This window comes from Balaenoptera physalus (genome assembly GCF_965194825.1).
Source record: "Balaenoptera physalus genome assembly, chromosome: 13".
Lineage (NCBI taxonomy): Eukaryota > Metazoa > Chordata > Mammalia > Artiodactyla > Balaenopteridae > Balaenoptera > Balaenoptera physalus.
Genome location: NC_138892.1, coordinates 65,940,490 through 65,967,204, shown reverse-complemented (window position 1 = coordinate 65,967,204; position 26,715 = coordinate 65,940,490). Strand labels below are relative to the sequence as shown.

The following is a 26,715-nucleotide window of genomic DNA, read 5'->3' as shown; positions in this document are numbered from 1 at the left end:
TGGGTCTTGATGTTGAGATGGAGATCTCTGAGAGATTTTTGCCGTTTGGTATTACGTGGAGCTGGGAGGTCTCTTGTGGACCAGTGTCCTGAAGTTGGCTCTCCCACCTCAGAGGCATGGCCCTGATGCCTGGCTGGAGCACCAAGAGCCTTTCGTCCACACGGCTCAGAGTAAAAGGGAGAAAAAATAGAAAGAAAGAAAGAAAGAAAGAAAGAGGCTATAATATAGTGAAGTAAAATAAAGCTATTGTAAAGCAAAGCTATACAGACAAAATCACACCCAGAAGCATATACATATACACTCACAAATAAAAGGAAAAGGGGAAAAATTAATATATCCTGCTCCCAAAGTCCACCTCCTGAATTTGGGATGATTCGTTGTCTATTCAGGTATTCAACAGATGCAGGCACATCAAGTTGTTTGTGGAGTTTTAATCCGCTGCTTCTAAGGCTGCTGGGAGAGATTTCCCCTTATCTTCCCTGTTCGCACAGCTCCTGGGGTTCAGCTTTGGATTTGGTCCCGCCTCTGCGTGTAGGTCGCCTGAGGGCGTCTATTCCCCGCCCAGACAGGACGGGGTTAAAGGAGCAGCTGCTTCGGGGGCTCTGGCTCCCTCAGGCCGCGGGGAGGGAGGTGTACAGAGGAGGCGGGGTGAGCCTGCGGCGGCCGAGGCCGGCGTGACGTTGCACCAGCCTGAGGCGGGCAGTGCGTTCTCCCGGGGAACTTGTCCCCGGATCACGGGACCCTGGCAGTGGCGGGCTGCACAGGCTCCCGGGAGGGGCGATGTGGAGAGTGACCTGTGCTCACACACAGGCTTTTTGGAGGCGGCAGCAGCAGCCCCAGCGTCTCACGCCCGTCTCTGGGGTCCGTGCTGATCGCCGCGGCTCGCGCCTTTCTCTGGAGTTCGTTTAGGCGGCACTCTGAATCCCCTCTCCTTGCGCTCAGCGAAACAAAGAGGCAAGAAAAAGTCTCTTGCCTCTTCGGCAGCTGCAGACCTTCTCCCGGTCTCCCTCCCAGCCAGCTGTGGTGCGCTAACCCCTTCAGGCTGTGTTCACGCCGCCAGCCCCAGTCCTCTCCCTGCGATCCGACCGAAGCCCGAGCCTCAGCTCCCAGCCCCGCCCGCCCCGGCGGGTGAGCAGACAAGCCTCTCGGGCTGGAGAGTGCTGGTCGGCACCGCTCCTCCGTGCGGGAACCTCTCCGCTTTGCCCTCCGCACCCCTGTGGCTGCGCTCTCCTCCGTGGCTCCGAAGCTTCCCCCCTCTGCCACCCACAGTCTCTGCCCGCGAAGGGGCTTCCTAGTGCGTGGAAATCTTTCCTCCTTCACGGCTCCCTCCCACTGGTGCAGGTGCCATCCCTATTCTTTTGTCTCTGTTATTTCTTTTTTCTTTTGCCCTACCCAAGTACGGGGGGAGTTTCTTGCCTTTTTGGAGGTCGGACGTTTTCTGCCAGCGTTCAGTGGGTGTTCTGTAGGAGCAGTTCCACGTGTAGATGTATTTCTACTGTATCTGTGGGAAGGAAGGTGATCTCCGCGTCTTACTCTTCCGCCATCTTCCCGAGGCCCCCCGCTTGAACATTTTTTATTGGCTCTCCTATCCTAGATCTCTCTGAAGCAAGGTCCTGACACAACACCCCACCCAGTGAAACAGACGGAGGGCATGACATGGCGGCAGTCTTGTTTCCGGGGCGGGGGCTACCTACTCGTTTTAATCTTGTTATATCAGTTCAAACACATTCTAAAAGCTCTACATTTTTACCCTCCCCCACTATGTTTTGTTTTCAATATCATGTTTTACATCTTTGTGTCTATCCTTTAACTGTTTATTGTACTTATAGTTGATTTTATAATTTGTCTTTTAATCTTTGTACTAACTTATTTAAGTGGTTGATCCACAGCCTTACCATATATTTGCCTTTACCTGTGGGATTTTTCCTTTCCTATAATTTCTTATTTTTGTTGTAGTCTTTTATTTTTCAGTTAAAGAAGACCCTTAAACACTTTGTAAGGTCAGTTTAGTTTTGATTAACTCTTTTAGATCTTGCTTGTCTGAGAAGCTCTTTATCTTTCCTTTAATTCTGAATGATAACCTGGCTGGGTAGAGTATCCTAGATTGTAGGTTTTTCCCCTTCAGCACATTAAATATATTATTCCACTCCCTTTTGGCCTGCAAAATTTCTGCAGAAAAATCAGCTGATAGCCTTAAGGGGGTTCCCTTGTATGTGACCCTTTGTTTTTCTCTTGCTGCCTTTAAAATTATCTCTTTAACTTTTGGCATTTTAATTATGACATGTCTTGGTGTGGGTCTTTTTGGTTTTATCTTGTTTGGGACTCTCTTTGCTTCCTGTACGTGGACATCTATTTCTTTCTTTAGGTTCAGGAAATTTTCAACTATAATTTCATCAAATACATTTTCTACCCCCTTTTTTCTCTCTCCTCCTTCTTGGTGTATGTTTGATGTTGTCATAGAGGTCCCTTAAACTATCCTTATATTTTTTAATGTGTTTTTCTTTTTGCTGTTCTGATAAGGTTTTTCCATTATTCTATCTTCCAGATCACTTGTGTGTTCTGTACCATTAAGCTGCTGTTAATTCCTTCTAGTGTAATTTTTATTTCAGTTATTGTATTCTTCAGCTCTGACTGGCTCTTTTTTTGTATTTTCTAGTTCTTTTTTAAAATTCTTGCTGTGTTCATTTTTTCTTTTCCCAAGTTCAGTTAGCATTCTTATTACTATTGCTTTGAACTCTTTATCAGGTAAATTACTTATCTTTGTTTCATTAGGGTGGTTTTTTTCTTGTCCTTTTGTTTGAAACATATTCCTTCATCTTCTCATCTTGTTTTTAACTTTCTCTTTCTTTATGAAATTAGGTGAAGCAGTTACCTGTCTCAGTCTTGAAGTCATTTCCTTGTGTGGGAGCATCCCTATGTAGTCTGCATGTGCCCAGTGGCTTTGGTAGGAGAGCTGGATCTGAAGTGAGCATGGGCCACATCTTACCCTGGGTTCTTCTGGCAACCACCACCTTGGTGGGAAGTAGGGATGGATTTGAAGGGCTAGAGCCAGAGCCAAGTGTGACCAGGACTTTTCCTATGCTTAATGGCTATTACCACCCTGTTGGAGGCAGGTTTGGGGCCCAAGGTGCTGGAGCAGGACCCCTGAAGCAGTTGTGTTTCTCCTGGGTGTGATGGTAGTCTTTGCCTTGGTTGGGGTTATGGCTGGGGCCTGAGGGACTGCATTTCTATGCTGGTTTCACTTTTTCCTCTGTGTACCTGCCTTAGTTAGAGGCTGGGTTGGGGCCTCAGTGCGTGGTGCTACACTATTAAGCTGGTTTTTCTCCTACAGGCTTTGGTGGTCTCCACCCTGGAACTAGTTTTGCTCCTCCCAAATGTAGGCAGGGACACATACACTGGAAAGGTTGCTTCTGCCCTGGTCAGAGGCAGGTCTGGAGTTCAAGTCAGCTCTGTTCCCTCTATGTGTGCACACTCTTATTGGCAATGGCAGCCTTTGCCTTAGTTTAAAAGTAAAAGGATGGGAAAGGATATAACATTATATACAATTATAAGAAAGCAGAAGGCGTTATAGAAATCTAGGGCAAAGTATACTTCAGAGCAAGCCATACTACTAGGGATAAATACAGACACTTCATAATAATAAAAAAATCAATTTTCCAAGAAGACACAACAGAACTTCAAAATAATGAAGGAAAAACTGATGGAATTGAAAGAAAAAATAGACAAATTCACAATGATACTTGTGAATTTATTTTAACTCTCCTTTCTCAGTAATTAATACAAAAGTAGACAGAAAATCAGTAAGGATATAGAAGACTTGAATAACATAACCATAAACTTTATCTAGTAGACATTTATAGAACACTCCATTCAACAACAGCTGAATACACATGGAACAGTCTCAAGCTAGAACTATGATTATCCATTAAGCAAATTGATCACAATGTAACTAAATTATAAATCAATATTTGAAAGTATCTGGAAAATCCCAAAATAGTTAAATGTCAAACAACACACTTTCAAATAACCCCAGAGGTCAAAGAAGAAACCACAAAGGAAATAGTAAATTATTTTTTAACTGAATGAAAATGAAAACATCAACATTTGTGGGGTACAGCTAAATTAATACTTAAAGGGAAATTAAATGCTTATATTAGAAAAGAAGAAAGGTCTAAAATCATCTTAATAAGTCAGAAAAAATCAACTTAGACTGAAAATAAATATAAAGAAACAATAATGAAAAGTTGAAGTCAACAAAATAAGAAACAACAAACAATAAAGAAAATGAATTAAAACAAAAACTTTTTTTTTTAATCAGTAAAGTCAATAAATCTCCATTAGATTGATTAAAAGAGAAAAGACAAATTATCAGTATCAGGAATAAAAGAGTGTATCACTACAGATCCTTCACAGACTTAAAAGCTAATAAGAGAATGTTATAAACGATTTTATGCCAATGAATTTGACAATTTAGTTGAAGTGGACAAATTCTTTGAAAGACACAAATTACAAAATTACAAGAAAATATAGGAAACCACACTAGTCCCATATCAACTAAATCAACTGAATTTGTAACCATAAATCAGAAGGAAACCCAAGGTCCAGGTGGTTTTACCGGTGTATTTGATCAAGCTTAAACAAAAGGATAGTAATTCTACAAAAATTTGTTTTCAGAAATTTTTATTCAGATCTTGTTTTATGACACTAAATATAGTTTTAGTCATACAAATTCTATACCTGTTTTGGTTAAATTTATTACTAGTTATTTTATGATTTTGTTGCTAATGTGAATGGATTTTCTCCTATTTTCAGTTCAAATTGATTATTAATAGGATAGTGAAAGACTATTTTTGTGTATTTATTTTTTGTGTTGCCAACTTAATCTCTCTTATTAATTCTCATTCTTCCCCCCAACCCTCAGCCTATTGATTCCAAGAATATAATCATATCATGTGCATACAAAATAAGTAATTTGGTATTTATAATTATTCTAAGTATTTCATCTTCATGTCTATTACATTAGTTATAACTTTCAAAACAATGTTAGGAAATAGTGGAGAAAACAGGCATCTCTGCCCAATATCTGGTTTTAATAGAAATTATTTTAGTATTTCACCATTTATCTTGTTGTTTACAGTTTATTCAAGAAAGTAAAATATGCCATATATACTGAAAAGTACATGCAACATATATGTGCAATTTAACAAATAATTGTAAAGCAAAAATTTATGTGACCACTGTACAAGAAAAAATTTTAAAGGTTAAGAGATAGTACATTACCAGCACTGGGAATGTACACAACTCTGCTACAAGAACCCTGTTCCTTCTCCTCTTAGTGGTAACACAGGTTGCCCTAACATTCTTACTGATTTCCTTACTTTTTAAATAGTTTTATCGTTTATACGTGCAACCCTAAATAATATAGTCCTGTTTGCCTTTATTTGAACTTTATATGAATGGAATAATGTTTTATGTATCATTTTGTTCAATATTATATCTAAGATTGATCCATGCTACTTCATGTGAAAAGGTTTATTCATTTTCTTTGGTTGTATTCACTTCACAGTATGGATATATCAAAATTTATCTTTTAATTTCTATTGTAGGTATCCATGAGTTACTCCTATATTTGGTTATTACAAACATGGATACCATGAAGATTTTTGTACATTTCTTTTGGTGCAATGCGTATGAGTTTCTCTAGGATAAATTCCTAATAGTAGAATTTTGGGCTGAATTAACTTTACTACATAATGGGTAACTAAAACTTTTTCCCAAATGAGAGTTAATATTGTTCTACATTAATGCTCTAACCAAAAGACATAGACTGGCTGAATGAATACAAAAACAAGACCCATATATATGCTGTCTACAAGAGACCCACTTCAGACCTAGGGACACATACAGACTGAAAGTGAGGGGATGGAAAAAGATATTCCATGAAAATGGAAATCAAAAGAAAGCTGGAGTAGCAATTCTCATATCAGACAAAATAGACTTTAAAATAAAGACTATTACAAGAGACAAAGAAGGACACTACATAACGGTCAAGGGATCAATCCAAGAAGAAGATATAACCATCGTAAACAAACATGCACCTAATATAAGTGCTGTTTTCTACAGCCGCTGTACCAATTTACATTCCCACCAACGAGTAGACGGTTCCAATTTCTCCAGATCCTTGACAATACTTTTTATCTTTTGTTTGTTTTTGTAATAGTCATTCTAAAAGTTTGAGGTGATATCTCACTGTTTTTGATTTGCATTTCCCTGATGATTACTGATATTTAGCACTTTTTCATATACTTGTTGACCATTTGTATGTTTTCTGTGGAAAATATCTATTCAATTCTGTTGCCCATTTTTTAATGTGGTTATTTACTTTTTCTGCTAATCTCGTTATTTATATTGTCCAGTTAAGGTTTTCTATTTCTTCTTTTGTTTTTTCTGGAAGACTTTATCTTGGCTTTATTTCTAAGGGACAGTTTTACTGGGTACAGTATTCTTGGTTGTTAATTTTTTTCTTTCAGCACTTTGAATATATCATCTCAGTCTTTCCTGGATTGACAGGTTTCTGCTGAGAAATCCACTGATAGCCTTATGGGGTTCCCTTATATGTGATGAATTGCTTTTCTCTTGCTGCTTTCAAAATTCTTTCTTTATCTTTGAAAATGTGATTATAATGTATCAGTATAGACTTCTTGGTTTTTTCTATTTGACATCCTTTGGCATCCTGAATATGGATGCCCATTTCTCTCTCCACATCTGGGAAGTTTTCAGCCATTATTTCCTTAAATAAGCTTTCTGCCCCTTTCTCTATCTCTTCTATTTCAGGACTTCTAAAATGTGTTCAGTTGATGGAGTTCCCTGAGCCCTTTAAGCTTTCTTCACCTTTTTCATTCTTTTTTCTTTTTGATCCTCTGGCTGTATAATTTAAATGCTCTGTGTTTGAGTTTATTGATTCCTTCTTCTGTTTTTTTTTAAGTCTGCTGTTGAATTTTTCATTGCAGTCATTGCACTCTTCAGCTCCAGTATTTTTATTTTATTTTATTAGTTTCTTTTACAGGGTATGGCAGATTCTATTTTCTAAAGATGATGCAATATCTCCTTTGACATTCTCACTGATTAGTGGATCTGCTCTTGACCTCAAATCTGAGTGGGCTTAGACTCACTTGTAATCAGAGTGAAGTAGAAGTGATGCTGGATGACTTCCTAGGTAAGGCCAGAAAAGGCCATGCTACTCTTACCTTCTTCTCTTGAACTCTCATACTCAGAGCCCAGGAATGCCATGCATAAGTCTGACTATCCTAAGGGTACCATGCAGTGACAAAGCCAAACCACTCTGATGGGCATTCTCTGTTGTTAAGTCCTCCCAGCCTATGTGTCAGATACTGTGACTGAAGGAGCACATAGGTAATCTCAGCTCCCAGCTGTTGAGTCACCCCAAGCCTTTGACTCCTCCTAGCTGAAGCCCAGATGGGGTGAAGCACATAAAAGTCATCCTTGCTGTGCCCTTTCCAGTTTCTGACCCACAGAATCCCTCTTTCTGCTGTGTTGTTTCTGGGACTTGTTTCTGAATTAAAGGAGAGATAGATGCTAATGAGATTAGGTGATGGAAGAGAAGGTAAATAATAGCCACCTCTCTGGCTCAGTAGGTGTTTGTTTATGGTCAGCAAAGTACCTGCATACTGGAGTTAAATGCAGACAGTGTGGGTGGGGGATGCCAAATTTTCCCTGTGTTTTTACATCATCTGACATGTTTCAGAGGGAGGGGCTCATGGAAAGTAGTTTAAAAGTATGTTTTCAGTCCATCATCAATAAAACAGTTAGTTGAAATTCCACCTGGACTTTAGCAACTGTTCCTCTCTCATTTTAAATCCATAGTGTCATTGCCAGTTTTTCTCCTTTTCTGTATCTTTATGATCATTTTTTAAATGGTGAGGTTTTTTTTTTTTTTAAATTGAGATATTGACATATAACATTGTATTCATTTTAGGTGTACAACATAATGGTTGATATATGTATATACTGCGAAATGATCACCACAATAAGTTTAGCTAGCATCCATCACCACACATACTTACGTTTTTTTTTTCTTGTGATGAGAACTTTTAAGGTTACTCTCTTAGCAACTTTCAAGTATACAATAGAGTATTGTTAACATATTCGTCATGCTGTACATTACATCCCCAGGACTTATTTATTTTATAACTGGAAGTTTGTACCTTTTGACACCATCACCCATTTTATCTAACCCCCACCCCCCACTTCTGGCAACCACCAATCTGCTCTCATCTCCAGTATTTCTGAGTGGTTCTTTTTATTGTTTCTGTCTCTTTATTGATGTTTTTCATTTTGTTCACATATCATTTTCCTGAATTCACTTAATTGGCTGAGTTCTACTGTAACTCACTGAGCTTCTTTTAGAAGATTGTTTTGAATTTTGTCAGCAAATTCATAGATCTCTATTTCTTTAGGGTCAGTTACTTGAGATTTATTTTTCTCCTTTGATTATGTTATATTTTCCTGATCAGTCGAGTCCCTTGTAGCTTTGTGCTGATGTCTGCATTTTTTGAAGACACAAACACTCTAAATTGCTCTAGATGACCAGCCTTTTTTTTTTTTTTTTTTTAAATGGAGGCTGTAATCGCTTATTCCCTCTGGTGTCTAACTTTGCTGGTTCTGTCAGCACTTGATGTGAGGCTACACAGAAGCTGGTCCCGTGGGTAGGACCCTGAAAGGTAAGGACATTGGAGGCATGCCCTACTCCTCTGCCTCCCTTCTGAGGGAGAAGCCTCAGTTCTGCACATTTTCCCAATCTTGAAGATCCCTGCTAGCTGTAGGAAGCCACCCTCTGCTTTTCCTTTGTTCTTAGCTGCCCCAGGCATCTGGACTATGATAGTTCCTTCAGCACTTGGTGTGAAGTGAGACAGGACCTGACCCCTTGGGGAGTGAGTGCACTGAAAGGCTGGGAGGCTGAGCGCACACTCCATTCTCTTTTCCCCACCATGGGAGAAGTCATTGGCTGAGGAGATCTCTCCTGGCCCTGGGCTGTGCAGTTTGGGAGGAGGGACTAATGCAGTTAAAGTGAAATTGCTCTTCTTACCTGTTTCAACGTGGCTGTTCTTGGTTTTTGTGCTTATCTGGGGTGCTGAAACTTCTTATTTGGAATCTGGAATTCTCATAAAGGTATTTTGGTTCATGTATAATTTTTACATCACTGTTTCTATGGGGGAACAACGATTGAGGCTTCCTATTTCTTCATTTTGCTGATCTCACTTGCAGTTTAATCTTTAAGGAACAGATTATTTAGTGATACTGTGGTGGAATATGTGTAGTGATGAATTTAGCCAGGGTAGATACAATGACTAGTGGGACAGTGTGCATCTTCATTTAGGGGAAGGTGTAAGAACTTCTTCACTTATAATAAGAGTGGTGTTTTAAAACCTGTATGATCATGTTATAACTCTTAATATTGATGCATATAACTAGATTGATATGAAAGGTTTAGCTAATAAAATAAAGCATGGTCAACAATGTATACACATATCTGTGTGCCCATTTTATCACTGTATTTCTTGATATTTCTTTATGTTTGTTAAGATAAATATAAAAATAATGCTCTCTTGATGTTTTAATTTGCTTTAATTTACTTCTGCTTTTTTTTGTTTACAGTATGTTTATATATCAAATACAAATGCTGCATTTTATAATGTATGCCTTCAGGCAAGAGGCTGTAGCAGAATGCAAAATTAATTTTTAGCATAACAATGTGTTCAATCTTCTTATATATATATTTATTTATTTATTTTTATTGTGGTAAAAAACACAAAACATAAATTTTACCCTCTTAACAAATTTTAAGTGTACAGTATTGTTAACTATATGCATATTGCTGTGTAGAAGATCTTCAGAACTATTTTTATCTTCATGACTGAAACTCTATACCCAATGAGTAGCAACTTTCCAGTTCCCCCTTTCCTCTAGTCCCTGGCAACCACCATTCTGCTTTCTGCTTCTATGAGTTTGCTTTAGATGTCTCATATAAGTAGAACTACACAGTATTTCTCCTGTGACTGGCTTATCTCACTTAACACAATGGCCTCAAGCTTAATCTATGTTGTCACACATTGTAGAATTTCCTTCTTGTTTTAAAGCTGAATAATACTCCATTGTATGTATATATCACATTTTCTTTATCTATTAATCTGTCCATGGACATTTAATATGTTCATTCTTTGTGTTCACTATTCTTTGACTATTTGCAGGCACACATGCCATTTGATGCCTATGGTGCCACCAGGTCAGGTGAATGGAGGGTGCTGAACTGTCTTATCCTGGAGCATTGTCTGTGTCTAGTTTACTTGTTCTGTGCCCTTCTACTAATGGGCTCCTTTGTGTAACTCCACAGGTAAAAGTCCTGGGCTCAGAATCTTAGTTCTTGTCAGGGTCTTTGTTCTGGTTCAGCCTCCTCAACTGTAGTGAAGTCATTCTTTCTGGATTAGTTTCCAAAGGCTATGGTAGGAGCTGATGCCTGTGAACCTTTCCCCTAAGACCCAGGATGGGCCAAATACTTCTCTGACTATATTGCTTAGCTTTTGGAAGTTACTTAACTTTGAATAAGAAATCAATACAGTTGAATTTAATTAAAAATCAACTTATACGTGAGCTCTAAGCTTACAAAGTTTTCAGCCCTTGTAGATTGGTTCTCTTATAGAACAAACATCATGTTGCGGTTTCTTACCCTGAGACACATATTTGCTGCCTCAGCATCCTCTGCAGAGCTGCATTCACCTCCTGGTTCTTGAAGCTGTAAATGAGGGGGTTTAATAAGGAAGTGATCACACCATACTGTATAGAGACAACTCACTACAGGACTGATCCTGAAGAGAGGCTGATGTACCTGAATAGAGCAGTCCCATAGAACAAGAGCACCACGGTGAAATGGGAGTAGCAGGTGGAGAAGGCTTCGCCTTGGCTTTTAGAGGAAGAGATACTTAGAATGGCAAGAATAATTTTTGAGTAAGAGAAGAGAATCAGGGGAAGTGTCACAAGTCCTAGAAATGCAGAAAACCTAGCCAGCAGGATGGTGTTAGGTGTCGTATCACTGCAGGACAGAGGGAAGTGAGAAGGCAGTTCACAACTGAAATGGGAGGTGATATTGGGACCATAGAACTGTAAGTTCTGAACACAAAGATTATTCACTAGTGAGTTCAGAAACCCCATCACCCATGCTGTACCGACCATTGCAGTGCAGAGAGGTCTATTCATGACCACGGTGTAGAGCAGAGGGTGACACATGGCAGCATAGCGGTCATAGGCCATAGCAGAGAGCAAGCAACTCTCAGTGACTCCAGAAATCATGAAAAAGAAACTCTGGGTAATGCCGCCCCACACCGAAATAGTTTTCTTCTGAGACAGGAAATTATGCAGCATCTTGGGCACAGTGACTAAAGAGTAGCATATGTCTAGGAAAGATAAATGTCCAAGGAAGAAGTACATGGGCACGTGGAGGTGAGAATCAGCCCTGATCACCAGGATCATCATCAGGCTCCCTATCAGGGTCAGGAGGTCAATCCCCAGAAAGAGAACAAAGAGCATGGTCTGGATATCTGGGTCACTAGACAATCCCAGCAGCACAAATTCATCAATAATGCTAAGATTTGTCATGGTTTCTTAGATATCCTATCCCTGGAGAGAGACAAATACTTATTCATTTGGTGGGACAATGATCTGAGTCACACTCAGTGAATAGGACTTTTTAATCTATAAAAGATCCACTCTTTTGCTTCAAGCCAGAAATTGAACCCGAGAATAAAGAAGGATCTGACCATTCTATTACCCTATTAAATACCGCAACTTTCCTTCTCCTGGTTAAGTACTCTTTATCAAATTCAGATTTTTTCCCTATGATACGTAACAATTTCTAACATATTGGATAGTAGACTTATTTAGTACATTAAAAATTATCTCTTCTGCTAGAATTTATATTATACACAGGCAAGGATCTTTGTCTGTTTTTCCCCCCATGGATGTATTCCTAAATGCCAATAATTGTCACTGGCTTCATAAGTTTTGAGTAAGAAAAGAGGATCAGGAAATTGTCACAGTCCTAGAAATTCAGTACACCCAGCTAGAGGGCTCTAAATAAACATTTGTGGAAGGAAAGAATGAATGCTTCCTCAGCTACAGTGTCTTGTCTTAACCCTCCTTGCTACCATCCTCTGACTTCTTAGATCGTAGACCCTCACAGTCTCTATCCTCTCATGCTCTTCCCCAGCCTTTCCTCAGCACCTGATATCATCCAAGACCTGGTGAACCCTTTCTGCAAAAGCAGAAAGACACCCATTGGTGAAGCAAGAGACATCCTTTTGTGGGTGACCGCTTTTCAATTATAGCTTAAATTCCTAGTACATCTCATTGACATGTCAACCGAGACCTGTTTTCTGACATCATATTTTTAGACGAGGACAATGTGGGACAGAGAGGTAATATGACTTCCATCCTAACTAGATGGCTCAGAGCCAGGACTGAGCCAGGGTTTCTGATTTCACAACCAATTCTCTTTCAGGTGCTTCACACACAGACAGTAAATATTTGTGGATTTAAGGAGTTTGTGGTTGAGATTGGTGTGGTTTGGGAGTTACAGAAGTGACCCCTGCTTTCCTTGGTCCTGTGAATTTGCAATATGCCGTAAGGTTCTACAGCAGCTTCTGTAATGGTACAATGAGCACTGGACTCAGAGTCAGATTGTCCTTGCTGATTACTGGCAGTGAAACCTATTCAAGACATAACCTACTCAAATGAAAATTGGAAAAAAATGAGGTGAAATGTCGTAAAATCTTTATAGTCTATGAAATAATTTATAAAAACTAAAAACTTCTATAAATGCAGAAGAGTGAAACAGTTTATGGTAAATGAAAATTTGTGATCTGTTGAGTGTTGTTTATGCATATTTTGTCCTAATTAAATATTTCACCAATGCTGTAAAATTATTTTCACTAAATACATTTTTTAAAGTAGGAAACATGCTTTCTGGTTCCCAATTCCTTCCAGCCTGATTTCCAAGAATTCATTTTTTTCTCTCCTGACATTCTTTCTCTGCTCCTGGGATATACTGACTGCTTGCATTTTTATATTGAAACCTATCAGCAATAAACTTACTTCCCATTCTTATTTCCCTCTCTCCCCAAACCTCATTTCATACATGTTCCTTCCCACCGCCATCTACTTACATCTACACTCATATGATAATAACTGTTATTTAATGCATAATTTATGCCAAACACTATAACAAGGGCTTGATCTCATTTATTCCTTATACAACCTTGTAACAAAGATATTACTGATCCCATTTCTGTGGGTCGGAAAGGTTAAGTGACATACACAGGCATAGACTTTAAAAGTCATGGAGGGACTTCCCTGGTGGCTCAGTGGTTAAGAATCTGCCTGACAATGCAGGGGACATGGGTTTGAGCCCTGGTCTGGGAAGATCCCACATGCCGCGGAGCAGCTAAGCCCGTGCACCACAACAACTGAGCCTGCGCTCTAGAGCCCGCGAGCCACAACTACTGAGCCCACGTGCCACAACTACTGAAGCCCATATACCTAGAGCCCATGCTCCACAACAAGAGAAGCCACCGCAATGAGAAGCCGGTGCAACACAACAAAGAGTAGCCCCCACTCGGCACAACCGCGCAGCAACAAAGACCCAATGCAGCCAAAAATAAATAAATAAATTTACTTAAAAAAAAAAAGTCATGGAGTTGGGACTCACATCCAAGGTCCTCTGATTCCAAATCCCATATTCTTCCTACTTTGCAACACTGCAAACCTTTGCTTATGAGAAAATCTTTCCTGGTTTGGAGATTATACTTTCTCCTGAGGGAACTTGGGAACCCAGACAGGAATGTGAGGTTGCCTTGGGAGTTTGGGCCACTAACCATGTCTGAAACTTCTTACCCAGGATGTCCTGCTGCTCCCAGACATACTGGTATCAGGGATTTGACCTCTTCGACCAGAGATGGGGTCTTCTGGGCCAGGGAAAATTCCAGGAAGAGAAGTCTAAGGAAAAGCCAGATTGAGGACTAAGATCAATTCAGGCTGAAAGAAACAGCACTCTACAGATCTGGGGGGATTAGGGTAGCAGAAATGGCCCTTCTAGGTTTCCCTCCCCTGTTTCCCTACCTGAAGCATCTGAAGAAGTCCTGGCACTGATGCATCAAGTAAGTGATTGTAGACATAAAGGATTAGGATTTATTCATGCAAAGAACTATTCTCTTCTTGTCCTGTTTCCTAAAAACAGCAGCAAATTTGACTTAAAAAATATCTTTCACACCCTTATTACACTCTTCCAACAGCTACAATGCTTACATTTTGATCCCATCTGGAGGCAGAACACTGGTCAATGAATTTAGGAATCCCCAAGATCCCAAACTCTAGTGAAAGTTTTCTAGAGTCTTTTTTGGGCTCCTTGGAGCCCAAATGTGCTGCCCCAGTGCTTCACGGGCCACTGAAGTCACTGAGAGGCTAGTAGGATATGTGGGTCTCTCCCCATCCCCATGTACTATGATCACCATAACTTTTCATTAATCTGTTTAATACATATGTAGCTTTTCAGTGGACTTTTAAAAAAGTAAACATAATATTTAACTAATAAAATAACTTTGAAAACAAATGACATAGGGAAACTTTGAAAAGAGGTAGGGAGAAATAGTCTCTCTGGTCTCCATATTTACTTCACTCCACCCATCCTCCTTCTTAAAAAGCAACTTTTTTTTTTTTTTTTTTTGTCCAGTTCCCTAGTATAAGAAGAAAGAGAACAGAAAAAAATCCCAATTTGGCAAATGGGTAGAGAGTTCGAATTTGCAGGACAGTTACGACTTAGTTTTCTGACTTTGAGCAGTAATCTTCTCTGTGTTGGGTTTAGTTGCCAGTTCTAATAAGAAATTTAGAACTGGTGCCCATTAAGGTCCTTCCATTTAGGTGTATATCTAACTCACTTACCTTCCACCTGAGCAGGTCTGTTCTGGGTCCAAAACACTCTCCACTTTGAGTCAGGCTGTCAACTGCCTCCAAAATAGGACTCTCTCTCTCTCTCTCTCTCTCTCTCTCTCTCTCTATCTATATACATGGAGTGGGTGTGTTCTGCAGAGGGCTCCAAAGAAGATTTAGTTCCCAATCAATTCTAAGTCTGGAGTCATGTTCAGATGCAAAGCAGCTGACCTCAAAGTCACTTCTGGGTTAAGGCTAAAGTGTCCCAGCATCCAGTTGCACTGATTTGAGTCTCCTGGTCTCAGCTAAGAGAATCTGGTACTCTTCCTTATCATTTTACTCTCCTTTTGTCTCCCTCAGTCCTGAGGACAGCGCCTGCCCAGTTTGTGTGACTTATATCTCTTTTTTCATCAACTCGTTGGTAATCTTGTGCCAGCTGAGCCCTGGAGACAGATGTTGAGTAAGAACCGTTGGGAGCCAGGACCAGTTCACTGCCCCTGGGAGAGGCAGCAGTAGCCAGAGCCAAAGTGGTTCTCAGTCCAGAGAGGGACAAGCTACTAGTCCTGCTGTGGCCAGTGGAGGACACAGGACTGCAGAATGCTCCTAGCTATAAATGGCTTTGCTATTAGGTGACCAGGTGAACTCCAATGTGTGAGACTCTGCATAGAGTCTTTATTCCCTGATAGTCCTAGCATTCTGAAAACACACACACACACACACACACACACACACACACACTCTCTTTCTCTCTCTATTCAACCAAGTACATATACTCTCCTTTCTCACTGTGACAAATTCAGTCATTTCATTACTCTCTTGAAGCTACCTACTCCTTTAACCTCACACTCCTAACTCTCAGCTGATAATTGACAGAGGACATGTTCCTGTTACGGGCGATCTCTAACTCCCTAATTCCCACACATTGAGTTATTCTTCTTTTCTCCCCTCCAGCTTGGGGAGGAGGCCCTTCTCCTTCACCTCTGGTGAGTGCTTCTCTCTGCTCTGGATTCCCTCTTAACCCTTCTCTTTGAGCATCTCTCTGAATCAACCATGCTCTTTCACTTCCCTTGTCTCTCCCTTTCCATCGAGCATATCCACTCAGTTTATATGTAGAACTACTCACATTTATCCATTTAAAATAGAGCAGAAACAATTAATAACCTTCTTTCTTCCATAAGAAGCCTTAAAAATATAATAGAATTTGGCGCCCTTCCTTGGGTAATAAAATATATTGCCTTTAAAATTTTCTACATGTAAAAACACTGACTTAAGATAACTTTTCGTTTGAGACATAAAGTCCACATTAGTGAAAATTTTACTCACCCATCTAGATTTTAGTATATTTCTGATGTTACCCCAATCCTTAGAAAAAATTTATATGGAATATACCACATATTATATAACACCTCTGCTGCACCCTGTAGTCAAACACATTACTATTTCTATAATGAAACTTCTGAGTACCCCTTCTACATGGGATTTTAAGAGTCTACAAATAGCCTCATATCAATTAACTTCCAGTGTTTCCTCCAAACTAGTTCTGGAAAAAAAAGTTTGGCTTTTACAGATTTTTGGAGATTTTGGAAAAGGAGATGAGAGCTTATAAACCTGTCTTAAATTTCTGTATTCACTAGCTTTTATTTCTAGGTTTCCTATTCTATTCCTTGATGTGTCTGGTTTTACAGTAGTGCCACACTCTCTAATGATTGTAGATACGGTATATGCTTTAATACATAATGATGCCAGTTCCTAATGTTTATACTTTCTATGTTATTTTTTCATTTATTCTTATAATTTCACTTCATAATTGAATTTTTAGTTTGAAAAATTCCCGTGAGATTTCAGCTGGAGTTGTTTTTTCACCAAGATGTCAATATTACTTTGGCAGTAAGCTTTACAATTAGTTCTACCTTTTCTTTGTTTGAGCCTTTTCTTTTTGCTTACAGTGTAATTTTTAATTTTCTTCACATAGGCCCTAGGCTTTTTTTGTCTGTGTATTTTTTTTTTATACAGCAGGCTCTTATTAGTCATCAATTTTATACACATCAGTGTATACATGTCAATCCCAATGGCCCAATTCATCACACCCCCACCCCCACCCCCACGCGGCTTTCCCCCCTTGGTGTCCATACGTTTGTTCTCTACATCTGTGTCTCAGTTTCTGCCCTGCAAACCGGTTCCTCTGTATCATTTTTCTAGGTTCCACATATATGTGTTAATATACGATATTTGTTTTTCTCTTTCTGACTTACTTCACTCTGTAAGACAGTCTCTGGATCCATCCATGTCTCAACAAATGACCCAATCTCGTTCCTTCTTATGGCTGAGTAATATTCCATTGTATATGTGTACCACATCTTCTTTATCCATTCGTCTGTCAATGGGCATTTAGGTTGCTTCCATGACCTGGCTATTCTAAATAGTGCTGCAATGAACATTGGGGTGCATGTGTCTTTTTGAATTATGGTTTTCTCTAGGTATATGCCCAGTAGTGGGATTGCTGGGTCATATGGTAATTTTATTTTCAGTTTTTTAAGGAACCTCCATACTGTTCTCCATAGTGGCTGTATCAATTTACATTCCCACCAACAGTGCGAGAGGTTCCCAATTCTCCACAACCTCTCCAGCATTTGTTGTTTGTAGATTTTCTGATGATGCCCATTCTAACTGGTGTGAGGTGGTACCTCATTTTAGTTTTGATTTGCATTTCTCTAAGAATTAGTGATGTTGATCAGCTTTTCATGTGCTTCGTGGCCATCTGTACGTCTTCTTTGGAGAAATGTCTATTTAGGTCTTCTGCCCATTTTTGGATTGGGTCGTTTGTTTTCTTAATATTGAGCTGCATGAGCTGTTTATATATATTGGAGATTAATCCTTTGTCCCTTGATTTGTTTGCAAATATTTTCTCCCATTCTGAGGGTTGTCTTTTCATCTTGTTTATCATTTCCTTTGCTATGCAAAAGCTTTGAAGTTTCAATAGGTCCCATTTGTTTATTTTTGTTTTTATTTCCATTACTCTAGGAGGTGGATCAAAAAAGACCTTGCTGTGATTGATGTCAAAGAGTGTTCTTCCTATGTTTTCCTCTAAGAGTTTTATAGTGTCTGGTCTTACATTTAGGTCTCTAATGCATTTTGAGTTTATTTTTCTGTATGGTGTTAGGGAGTGTTCTAATTTCATTCTTTTACATGTAGCTGTCCAGTTTTCCCAGCACCACTTATTGAAGAGCCTGTCTTTTCTCCATTGTATATCCTTGCCTCCTTTGTCACAGATTAGTTGACCATAGGTACGTGGGTTTATCTCTGGGCTTTCTATCTTGTTCCATTGATCTATGTTTCTGTTTTTGTGCCAGTACCATATTGTCTTGATTACTGTAGCTTTGTAGTATAGTCTGAAGTCAGGGAGTCTGATTCCTCCAGCTCCGTTTTTTTCCCTCAAGACTGCTTTGGCTATTCAGGGTCTTTTGTGTCTCCATACAAATTTTAAGATTTTTTGTTCTAGTTCCATAAAAAATGCCATTGGTAATTTGATAGGGATTGCATTGAATCTGTAGATTGCTTTGAGTAGTGTAACCATTTTCACAATATTGATTCTTCCAATACAAGAACATGGTATATCTCTCCATCTGTTCGTATCTTCTTTAATTTCTTTCATCAGTGTCTTATAGTTTTCTGCATACAGGTCTTTTGTCTCCCTTGGTAGGTTTATTCCTAGGTATTTTATTCTTTTTGTTGCAATGGTAAATGGGAGTGTTTCCTTAATTTCTCTTTTAGATTTTTCATCATTAGGGTATAGGAATGCAACAGATTTCTGTGCATTAATTTTGTATCCTGCAACTTTACCAAATTCATTGATTAGCTCTAGTCGTTTTCTGGTGGCATCTTTAGGGTTCTCTATGTATAGTATCATGTCATCTGCAAACAGTGACAGTTTTACTTCTTCTTTTCCAATTTGTATTCCTTTTATTTCTTTTTCTTCTCTGATTGCCGTGGCTAGGACTTCCAAAACTATGTTGAATAATAGTGGTGAGAATGGACATCCTTGTCTTGTTCCTGATCTTAGAGGAAATGCTTTCACTTTTTCACCATTGAGAATGATGTTTGCTGAGGGTTTGTCGTATATGGCCTTTATTATGTTGAGATAGGTTCCCTCTATGCTCATTTTCTGGAGGGTTTTTATCATAAATGGGTGTTGAATTTTGTCAAAAGCTTTTTCTGCATCTATTGAGATGATCGTATGGTTTTTCTTCTTCAATTTGTAAATATGGTGTATCACATTGATTGATTTGAGTATATTGAAGAATCCTTGCATCTCTGGGATAAATCCCATTTGATCATGGTGTATGATCCTTTTAATGTGTTGCTGGATTCTGTTTGCTAGTGTTTTGTTGAGGATTTTTGCATCTATATTCATCAGTGATATTGATCTCTAATTTTCTTTTTTTGTAGTATCTTTGTCTGGTTTTGGTATCAGGGTGATGGTGGCCCCATAGAATGAGTTTGGGAGTGTTCCTTCCTCCACAATTTTTTGGAAGAGTTTGAGAAGGATAGGTGTTAGCTCTTCTCTAAATGTTTGATAGAATTCATCTGTGAAGCCATCTGGTCCTGGACTTCTGTTTGTTGGAAGGTATTTAGTCACAGTTTCAACTTCATTACTTGTGATTTGTCTGTTCATATTTTCTATTTCTTCCTGGTTCAGTCTTGGAAGTTTATACCTTTCTAAAAATTTGTCCATTTCTTCCAGGTTGTCCATTTTATTGGCATAGAGTTGCTTGTAGTAGTCTCTTAGGATGCTTTGTATTTCTGCAGTGTCTGTTGTAACTTATCCTTTATCATTTCTAATTTTATTGATTTGAGTCCTCTCCCTCTTTTTCTTGATGAGTCTGGCTAATGGTTTATCAATTTTGTTTATCTTCTCAAAGAACCAACTTTTAGTTTTATTGATCTTTGCTATTGTTTTCTTTGTTTCTATTTCATTTATTTCTCCTCTGATCTTTATGATTTCTTTCCTTCTGCTAACTTTGGGTTTTGTTTGTTCTTCTTTCTCTAGTTCCTTTAGGTGTAACGTTAGATTGTTTATTTGAGATTTTTCTTGTTTCTTGAGGTAGGCTTTTATATCTATAAACTTCCCTCTTAGAACCGCTCTTGCTGCATCCCGTAGGTTTCAGATCGTCGTGTTTTCATTGTCATTTGTCTCTAGGTATTTTTTGATTTCCTCTTCGATTTCTTCAGTGATCTCTTGGTTATTTAGTAATGTATTGTTTAGCCTCCATGTGTTTGTGTTTTACGTATTTTTCCCTGTAATTCATTTCTAATCTCCTAGCGTTGTGGTCAGAAAAGATGCTTGATATGATTTCAATTTTCTTAAATTTACTGAGGCTTGATCTGTGACCCAAGATGTGATCTATCCTGGAGAATAGTCCGTGCGCACTTGAGAAGAAACTGTAATCTGCTGTTTCTGGATGGAATTTCCTATAAATATCAATTAAATCTATCTGGTCTATTGTGTCATTTAAAGCTTGTGTTTCCTTATTTATTTTCCTTTTGGATGATCTGTCCATTGGTGTAAGTGAGATGTTAAAGTCCCCCACTATTTTTGTGTTACTGTTGATTTCCTCTTTTACAGCTGTTAGCAGTTGCCTTATGTATTGAGGTGCTCCTATGTTGGGTGCATATATATTTATAATTGTTATACCTTCTTCTTGGATTGATCCCTTGATCATTATGTAGTGTCCTTCCTTGTCTCTTGTAACATTCTTTATTTTGAAGTCTATTTTACCTGATATGAGTATAGCTACTCCAGCTTTCTTTTGATTTCCATTTGCATGGAATATCTTTTTCCATCCCCTCACTGTCAGTCTGTATGTGTCCCTAAGTCGGAAGTGGGTCTCTTGTAGACAGCATATATATGGGTCTTGTTTTTGTATACATTCAGCAAGCCTGTGTCTTTTGGTTGGAGCATTTAATCCATTCATGTTTAAGGTAATTAGCGATATGTATGTTCCTACGACCATTTTCTTAATCATTTTGGGGTTTTTTTTTTTTGTAGGTCCTTTTCTTCTCTTGTGTTTCCCACTTAGAGAAGTTCCTTTAGAATTTGTTGTAGAGCTGGTTTGGTGGTGCTGAATTCTCTTAGCTTTTGCTTGTCTGTAAAGCTTTTGATTTCTCCATAGAATCTGAATGAGATACTTGCCGGGTAGAGTAATCTTCGTTGTGGGTTCTTCCCTTTCATCACTTTAATTATATCATGCCATTCCCTTCTGGCTTGTAGAGTTTCTGCTGAGAAATCAGCTGTTAACCATATGGGAGTTCCCTTGTATGTTATTTGTCATTTTTCCCTTGCTGCTTTCAATAATTTTTCTTTGTCTTTAATTTTTGCCAATTTAATTACTATGTGTCTTGGCATGTTTCTCCTTGGGTTTATCCTCTATGGGACTTGCTGTGCTTCCTGGACTTGGGTGGCTATTTCCTTTCCCATGTTAGGGAATTTTTTGACTATAATCTCTTCAAACATTTTCTCTGGTCCTTTCTCTCTCTCTTCTCCTTCTGGGACCCCTATATTGCGAATGTTGTTGTGTTTAATGTTGTCCCTGAGGCCTTTTAGGCTGCCTTCATTTCTTTTCATTCTTTTTTCTTTATTCTGTTCTGCAGCAGTGAATTCCACCATTCTGTCTTCCAGGTCACTTATCCGTTCTTCTGCCTCACTTATTCTGCTATTGATTCCTTCTAGTGTAGTTTTCATTTCAGTTATTGTATTGTTCATCTCTGTTTGTTCTTTAATTCTTCTAGGTCTTTGTTAAACATTTCTTGCATCTTCTTGATCTTTGCCTCCATTCTTTTTCCGAGGTCCTGGATCATCTTCACTATCATTATTCTGAATTCTTTTTCTGGAAGGTTGCCTATCTCCACTTCATTTAGTTGTCTTTCTGCGGTTTTATCTTGTTCCTTCATCTGGTACATAGCCCTCTGCCTTTCCATCTTGCCTATCTTTCTGTGAATGTGGTTTTTGTTCCACAGTCTGCAAGACTGTAGTTCTTATTGCTTCTGCTGTCTGCCCTCTGGTGGATGAGGCTATCCAAGAGGCTTGTGCAAGTTTCCTGATGGGAGGGACTGGTGGTGGGTAGAGCTTATCTGTGTATTATATATAGGTTTTTTTGCTCTTTTACTTATGAACTTTGCAATTGAGGCTCCCAACTCCATAGCTTTGTGGAGAAGTAGCAGCAGCTTCTAGGGATTGAGCTTCATACTCTTATGGAGAAATTTGATTTTATGTGGGCATATGCTGCCAGATAGGGTATACCAGGAAATATTATTCTGGCCTCCAGTACTTATTGTTCTTCCCTGACATCATCAGCCAAAGGGAGGCACTCTCTTCTTCCCAAGCTCTGGTCCTTCAATGAAACATGTCACCCAGTTCCAGTTGCCTGTCTGATGCCATGTGTATTTGCTCATGCATTACTCCAACCAAAGTCCCTATTGGTACCCTTTTACTTTCCCCTCTTCCTGGCTTCTACTTGTCCAATCAGGAAACTTTCAGATTTTTCTCCTACTTTTTTGTGTTGGTACTTTTCTGTTGACCCCTGCATACTTTCAAGTTACCATTTCTCTCTTTAGTACCATCAGAACTGCTTTCAGTTTCTCAGTAACTACTTAATATCTGGTCTTCTAAGTAATCACCCTTTTGATTTGACAGTAGGTAAATTCACTTAAAAACCCTCTTTAATATTTTTCCATGGTTTGTTTCTTAAAAGAAATACTGCATCATATGCTCAGTAGACCATTTTATAATCAGAAGGTCACAAGCTATATGTTCCAATTCACTAGAGATGATAAAACAATGAAGCAGAGAGAGAGGGAGAGAGAAAGGGAACGAGATTGGTCATGAATTTGCATTTTGTACTGCAGAAGTACTGGACATCACTCCTGACTCCATCGCTTACTGGCTAAGTGACTTAGGCAAGTTAATGGTCTCAGACACACTCAGTAACTTCGTTTTTAAAAATGGAACTTCTGGGGCTTCCCTGGTGGCACAGTGGTTGAGAATCTGCCTGCCAATGCAGGGGACATGGGTTCGAGCCCTGGTCTGGGAAGATCCCCATGCCGCGGAGCGACTAGGCCCGTGTGCCACAGTTACTGAGCCTGCGCGTCTGGAGCCTGTGCTCCGCAATAAGAGAGGCCACAATAATGAGAGGCCCGTGCACCGCGATGAAGAGTGGCCCCCACTTGCCGCAACTAGAGAAAGCCCTCGCACAGAAACGAAGACCCAACACAGCCATAAATAAATAAATAAATAAATAAAATTTTTTTTAAAAATGGAACTTCTACCTTACAAGGTTGTTATAATGAATAAATAAAGACTTTTTTTTTAATAGTATACAGAATACTCCTGGCTGATAGCTTGATAAACTGTAGCTCTTTTGTCTATTTTTATGGCAAAAATAAAAGTAGTGAAAGGAAGTTTACAACAAAAATGATCAAATAAGACAGTTGAATAAATTAAACCCATAATTTATGACAGTGTATGTAAAAATCACAGTGGTATTAAATACAAAGTTTTAAGTATCCTCATTAAAAGGCACAGATTTAAGAAACAAAAATCTAATGATATGCTGCTTAAAGCGTATAACAAAATGATACAGAAACATTAAAGCTGCCATGATGGGCAAAGATATACATGGTGGCTTCTAAAAAAGAAAGAACAAGGTGGAAATATTAACATCACAGAAAGTGAAATTCAAAGAAAAAACATTAAACTATAAAAGAGTTCCATTTTATAATATAATGATAAGAGGTATAACCCACAGTGAAGACAAAACTATCATGATCTTTTAAGGCTACAAAATTCAGTTTCAAAATAAATGAAGCAAAAACATGTTAATACCGTGAAATACATCCAGAGGCACAATGCTGGTGTCAAACTTATACATATTTTTTCAGTCTTTGACAGAAGAAATGAAGTGAAAGTCAACAACATTGCAAACGATTTGAGTGTATGATAAATAGAACAAGGACATGATGGTGGAGTAGAAGGACTTGAGCTCACCTCCTCTCACAAAACACCAAAATCATAACTAACTGCTGAACAACCACTGACAAAAAAAGACTGGAACCTACCAAAAAAATATTCTACAACTAAAGACAAAAAAGAAGCCATAATGAGATGGTAGGAGGGGTGCTTTTCACAATATAATCAAATCCCATACCTGCTGGATGGGTGACCCACAAACTGGAAAATAATTATATGGCAGAGGTTCTCCCACAGGAGTGAAAGTTCTGAGCCCCACATCAGGCTTCCCAGCCTGGGGGTCTGGCATCAGGGGAGGAGCCCCCAGAACATTCAGCTTTGAAGGCCAGTGGGGCTTGAGTGCAGGAGCTCCACAGGACTGGGGGAAACAGAACTCCACTCTTGGAGGGTGCACACAAGGTTTCACATGCACTGGAACCCAGGGCAAAGCAGTGACTCCATAGGCGCCTGAGCCAGACCTACCTATGGGTCTTGGAAGTTCTACTGGGGAGGTGAAGGTTGGCTATGGCCCATAGTGGGGGCAAGGACACTGGTGGTGGAGGCCCCAGGGAATATTACTCAGTATGAGCTCTCCCACAGGTTGCCATTTTGGCACTGAGACCTGACCCCACCCAACAGCTTGCAGGCTCCAATGCTGGGATGCCTCAGGTGAAACAACCAACAGAGTGTGAACAGTGCCACACCCATCAACAGACAGCCTGTGTAAAGTTGTCCTGATCCCACAGCTACCTCTAGACATGCAACCTGACATGGCCTTGCCTACCATAGAGACATGAACCAGCCCCACCCACCAGTGGGCAGACACCAGTCCCTCCCACCAGGAAACCTGAACAAGCCCCTGGACCAACCTCACCCACCAGGAGGCAGGCACCAGAAGCAAGAATAACTACAATCCTGCAGCCTACAGAATGGAGCCCACAAACACAGAGAGTTAGACAAAACGAGATGGCAGAGAAATATTTTCTACATGAAGGAACAAGATAAAAACCCAGAAGAGCTAATAAGTGAAGTGGAGATAGGAAATCTGCCTGAAAATGAATTCAGAATAATGATAGTGAAGATGATCCAAGATATCAGAAAAAGAACGGAAGCACAGACCAGAAGATACAAGAAATGTTTTTTTGGCCACACTGCACAGCTTCTGGGATCTTTGTTCCCTGACCAAGAATCGAATCCAGGCCCCCAGCAGTGAAAACATGGAGTCCTAACCACTGGACTGCCAGGGAATTCCCCACAAGAAATGTTTAACAAAGAGCTACAAGATTTAAAGAACAAACCGAGAGTTGAGCAATACAATAACTGGAATGAAAAATACACTAGAAGGAAACAATGGCAGAATGAATGAGGCCTAAGAACGAATAAGTGAGCTGGAAGATAGAATGGTGGAAACCACTGCTGTAGAACAGAATAAAGAAAAAAGATTGAAAAGAAATTAGGACAGTCTAAGAGACCTCTGGAATAACACTGAATGCACTAACATTCACATTATACGGGTCCAAGAAGGAGAAGAGACAGAGAAAGGGCCTTAGAAAATACTTGAAGAGATAATAACTGAAAACTTCCCTAACATGAGAAAGGAAGCACTCACTCAAGTCCAGGAAGTGCAGAGAGCCCCATACAGGATAAAGTCAAGGAGGAACTTGCTGAGACATTTATTAATCAAAAATTAAAGACAAAGAGAAAATGTTAAAAGCAACAAGAGAAAAGCAAAAAATAACATACAAGGGAATCCCCGTAAGGTTATCAGCTGATTTTTCAGCAGAAACTCTGCAGCCAGAAGGGAGTGGCATGGTATATTTAAAGTGATGAAAGGGAGAAACCTACAACCAAGAATACTCTATCCAGAAAGGCTGTCATTCAGATTTGATGCAGAAATTAAAAGCTTTACAGAAGAGGATAGCTAAGAGAATTCAGCACCACCAAACCAGCTTTACAACAAATGCTAAAGGAACTTCTCTAGGTGGAAAAGAAAAGCACAGAACTAGAAACAAGAAAATTATGAATGGAAAAGCTCACCGGTAAAGGTGAAAATACAGGAAAGGTAGGATATTATCTGCAAACAAATATGGTATCAAAACTAACAATCATGAGATAAGGAGAGTACAAATGCAGGATATTGGAAATACATTTGAAATTAAGAGACCAGCAACTTAAAACAATATTGTTTATATATAGAATGCTATATCAAAACTTCATGGTAACCACAAAGCAAAAATCTACAATAGATACGTACACAAAAAATAAAAAGCAATCCAAACACAACACTAAAGATAGTCATCAAATCACAAGAGAAGAGAACAAAAGTGGAAGGGGGAAAAAAAGACCTACAAAAACAACTTCAAAACAATTAACAAAATGGCCATAAGAACATACATATCAATAATTACCTTAAACGCAAATGGATTAAGTGCTCCAACCAAAAGACATAGACTGGCTGAATGGATACAAAAACAAGACCTGTATATATGCTGTCTACAAGAGACCCACTTCAGATCTAGGGACACATACAGACTGAAAGTGAGGGTATGGAAAAAGGTATTCCATGCAAATGAAAATCAAAATAAAGCTGGAGTAGCAATAGTCATATCAGACAAAATAGACTTTAAAATAAAGACTGTTACAAGAGACAAATAGGACAGTACATAATGGTCAAGGAATCAATACAAGTAGAAGATACAATACTTGTAAATATATATGCA

General features: G+C 39.1%; 1 protein-coding gene and 1 long non-coding RNA gene across 3 annotated transcripts in view; one reads left to right on the top strand and one right to left on the bottom strand.

The window, feature by feature from the left end:
* Nucleotides 1-26,715, top strand: part of LOC309641488 — a 78,053-nt gene that overhangs the window by 17,899 nt on the left and 33,439 nt on the right. The window contains exon 1 of one of the 2 annotated variants that reach the window (XR_014252632.1): nt 9,112-9,189. The exons of the other annotated variant lie outside the window; for it this stretch is intronic. This is a non-coding gene — a long non-coding RNA (uncharacterized lncRNA). Of the gene's footprint in view, nt 1-9,111; nt 9,190-26,715 lie in introns of those variants that run through there. 2 annotated transcript variants of the gene reach the window in all.
* Nucleotides 9,906-18,542, bottom strand: LOC309641442 (olfactory receptor 8S1-like). The gene has a single exon (XM_082421489.1). The coding sequence runs from the start codon at nt 11,668-11,670 to the stop codon at nt 10,870-10,872; it is 801 nt and encodes a 266-aa protein (XP_082277615.1). The 5' UTR covers nt 11,671-18,542; the 3' UTR covers nt 9,906-10,869.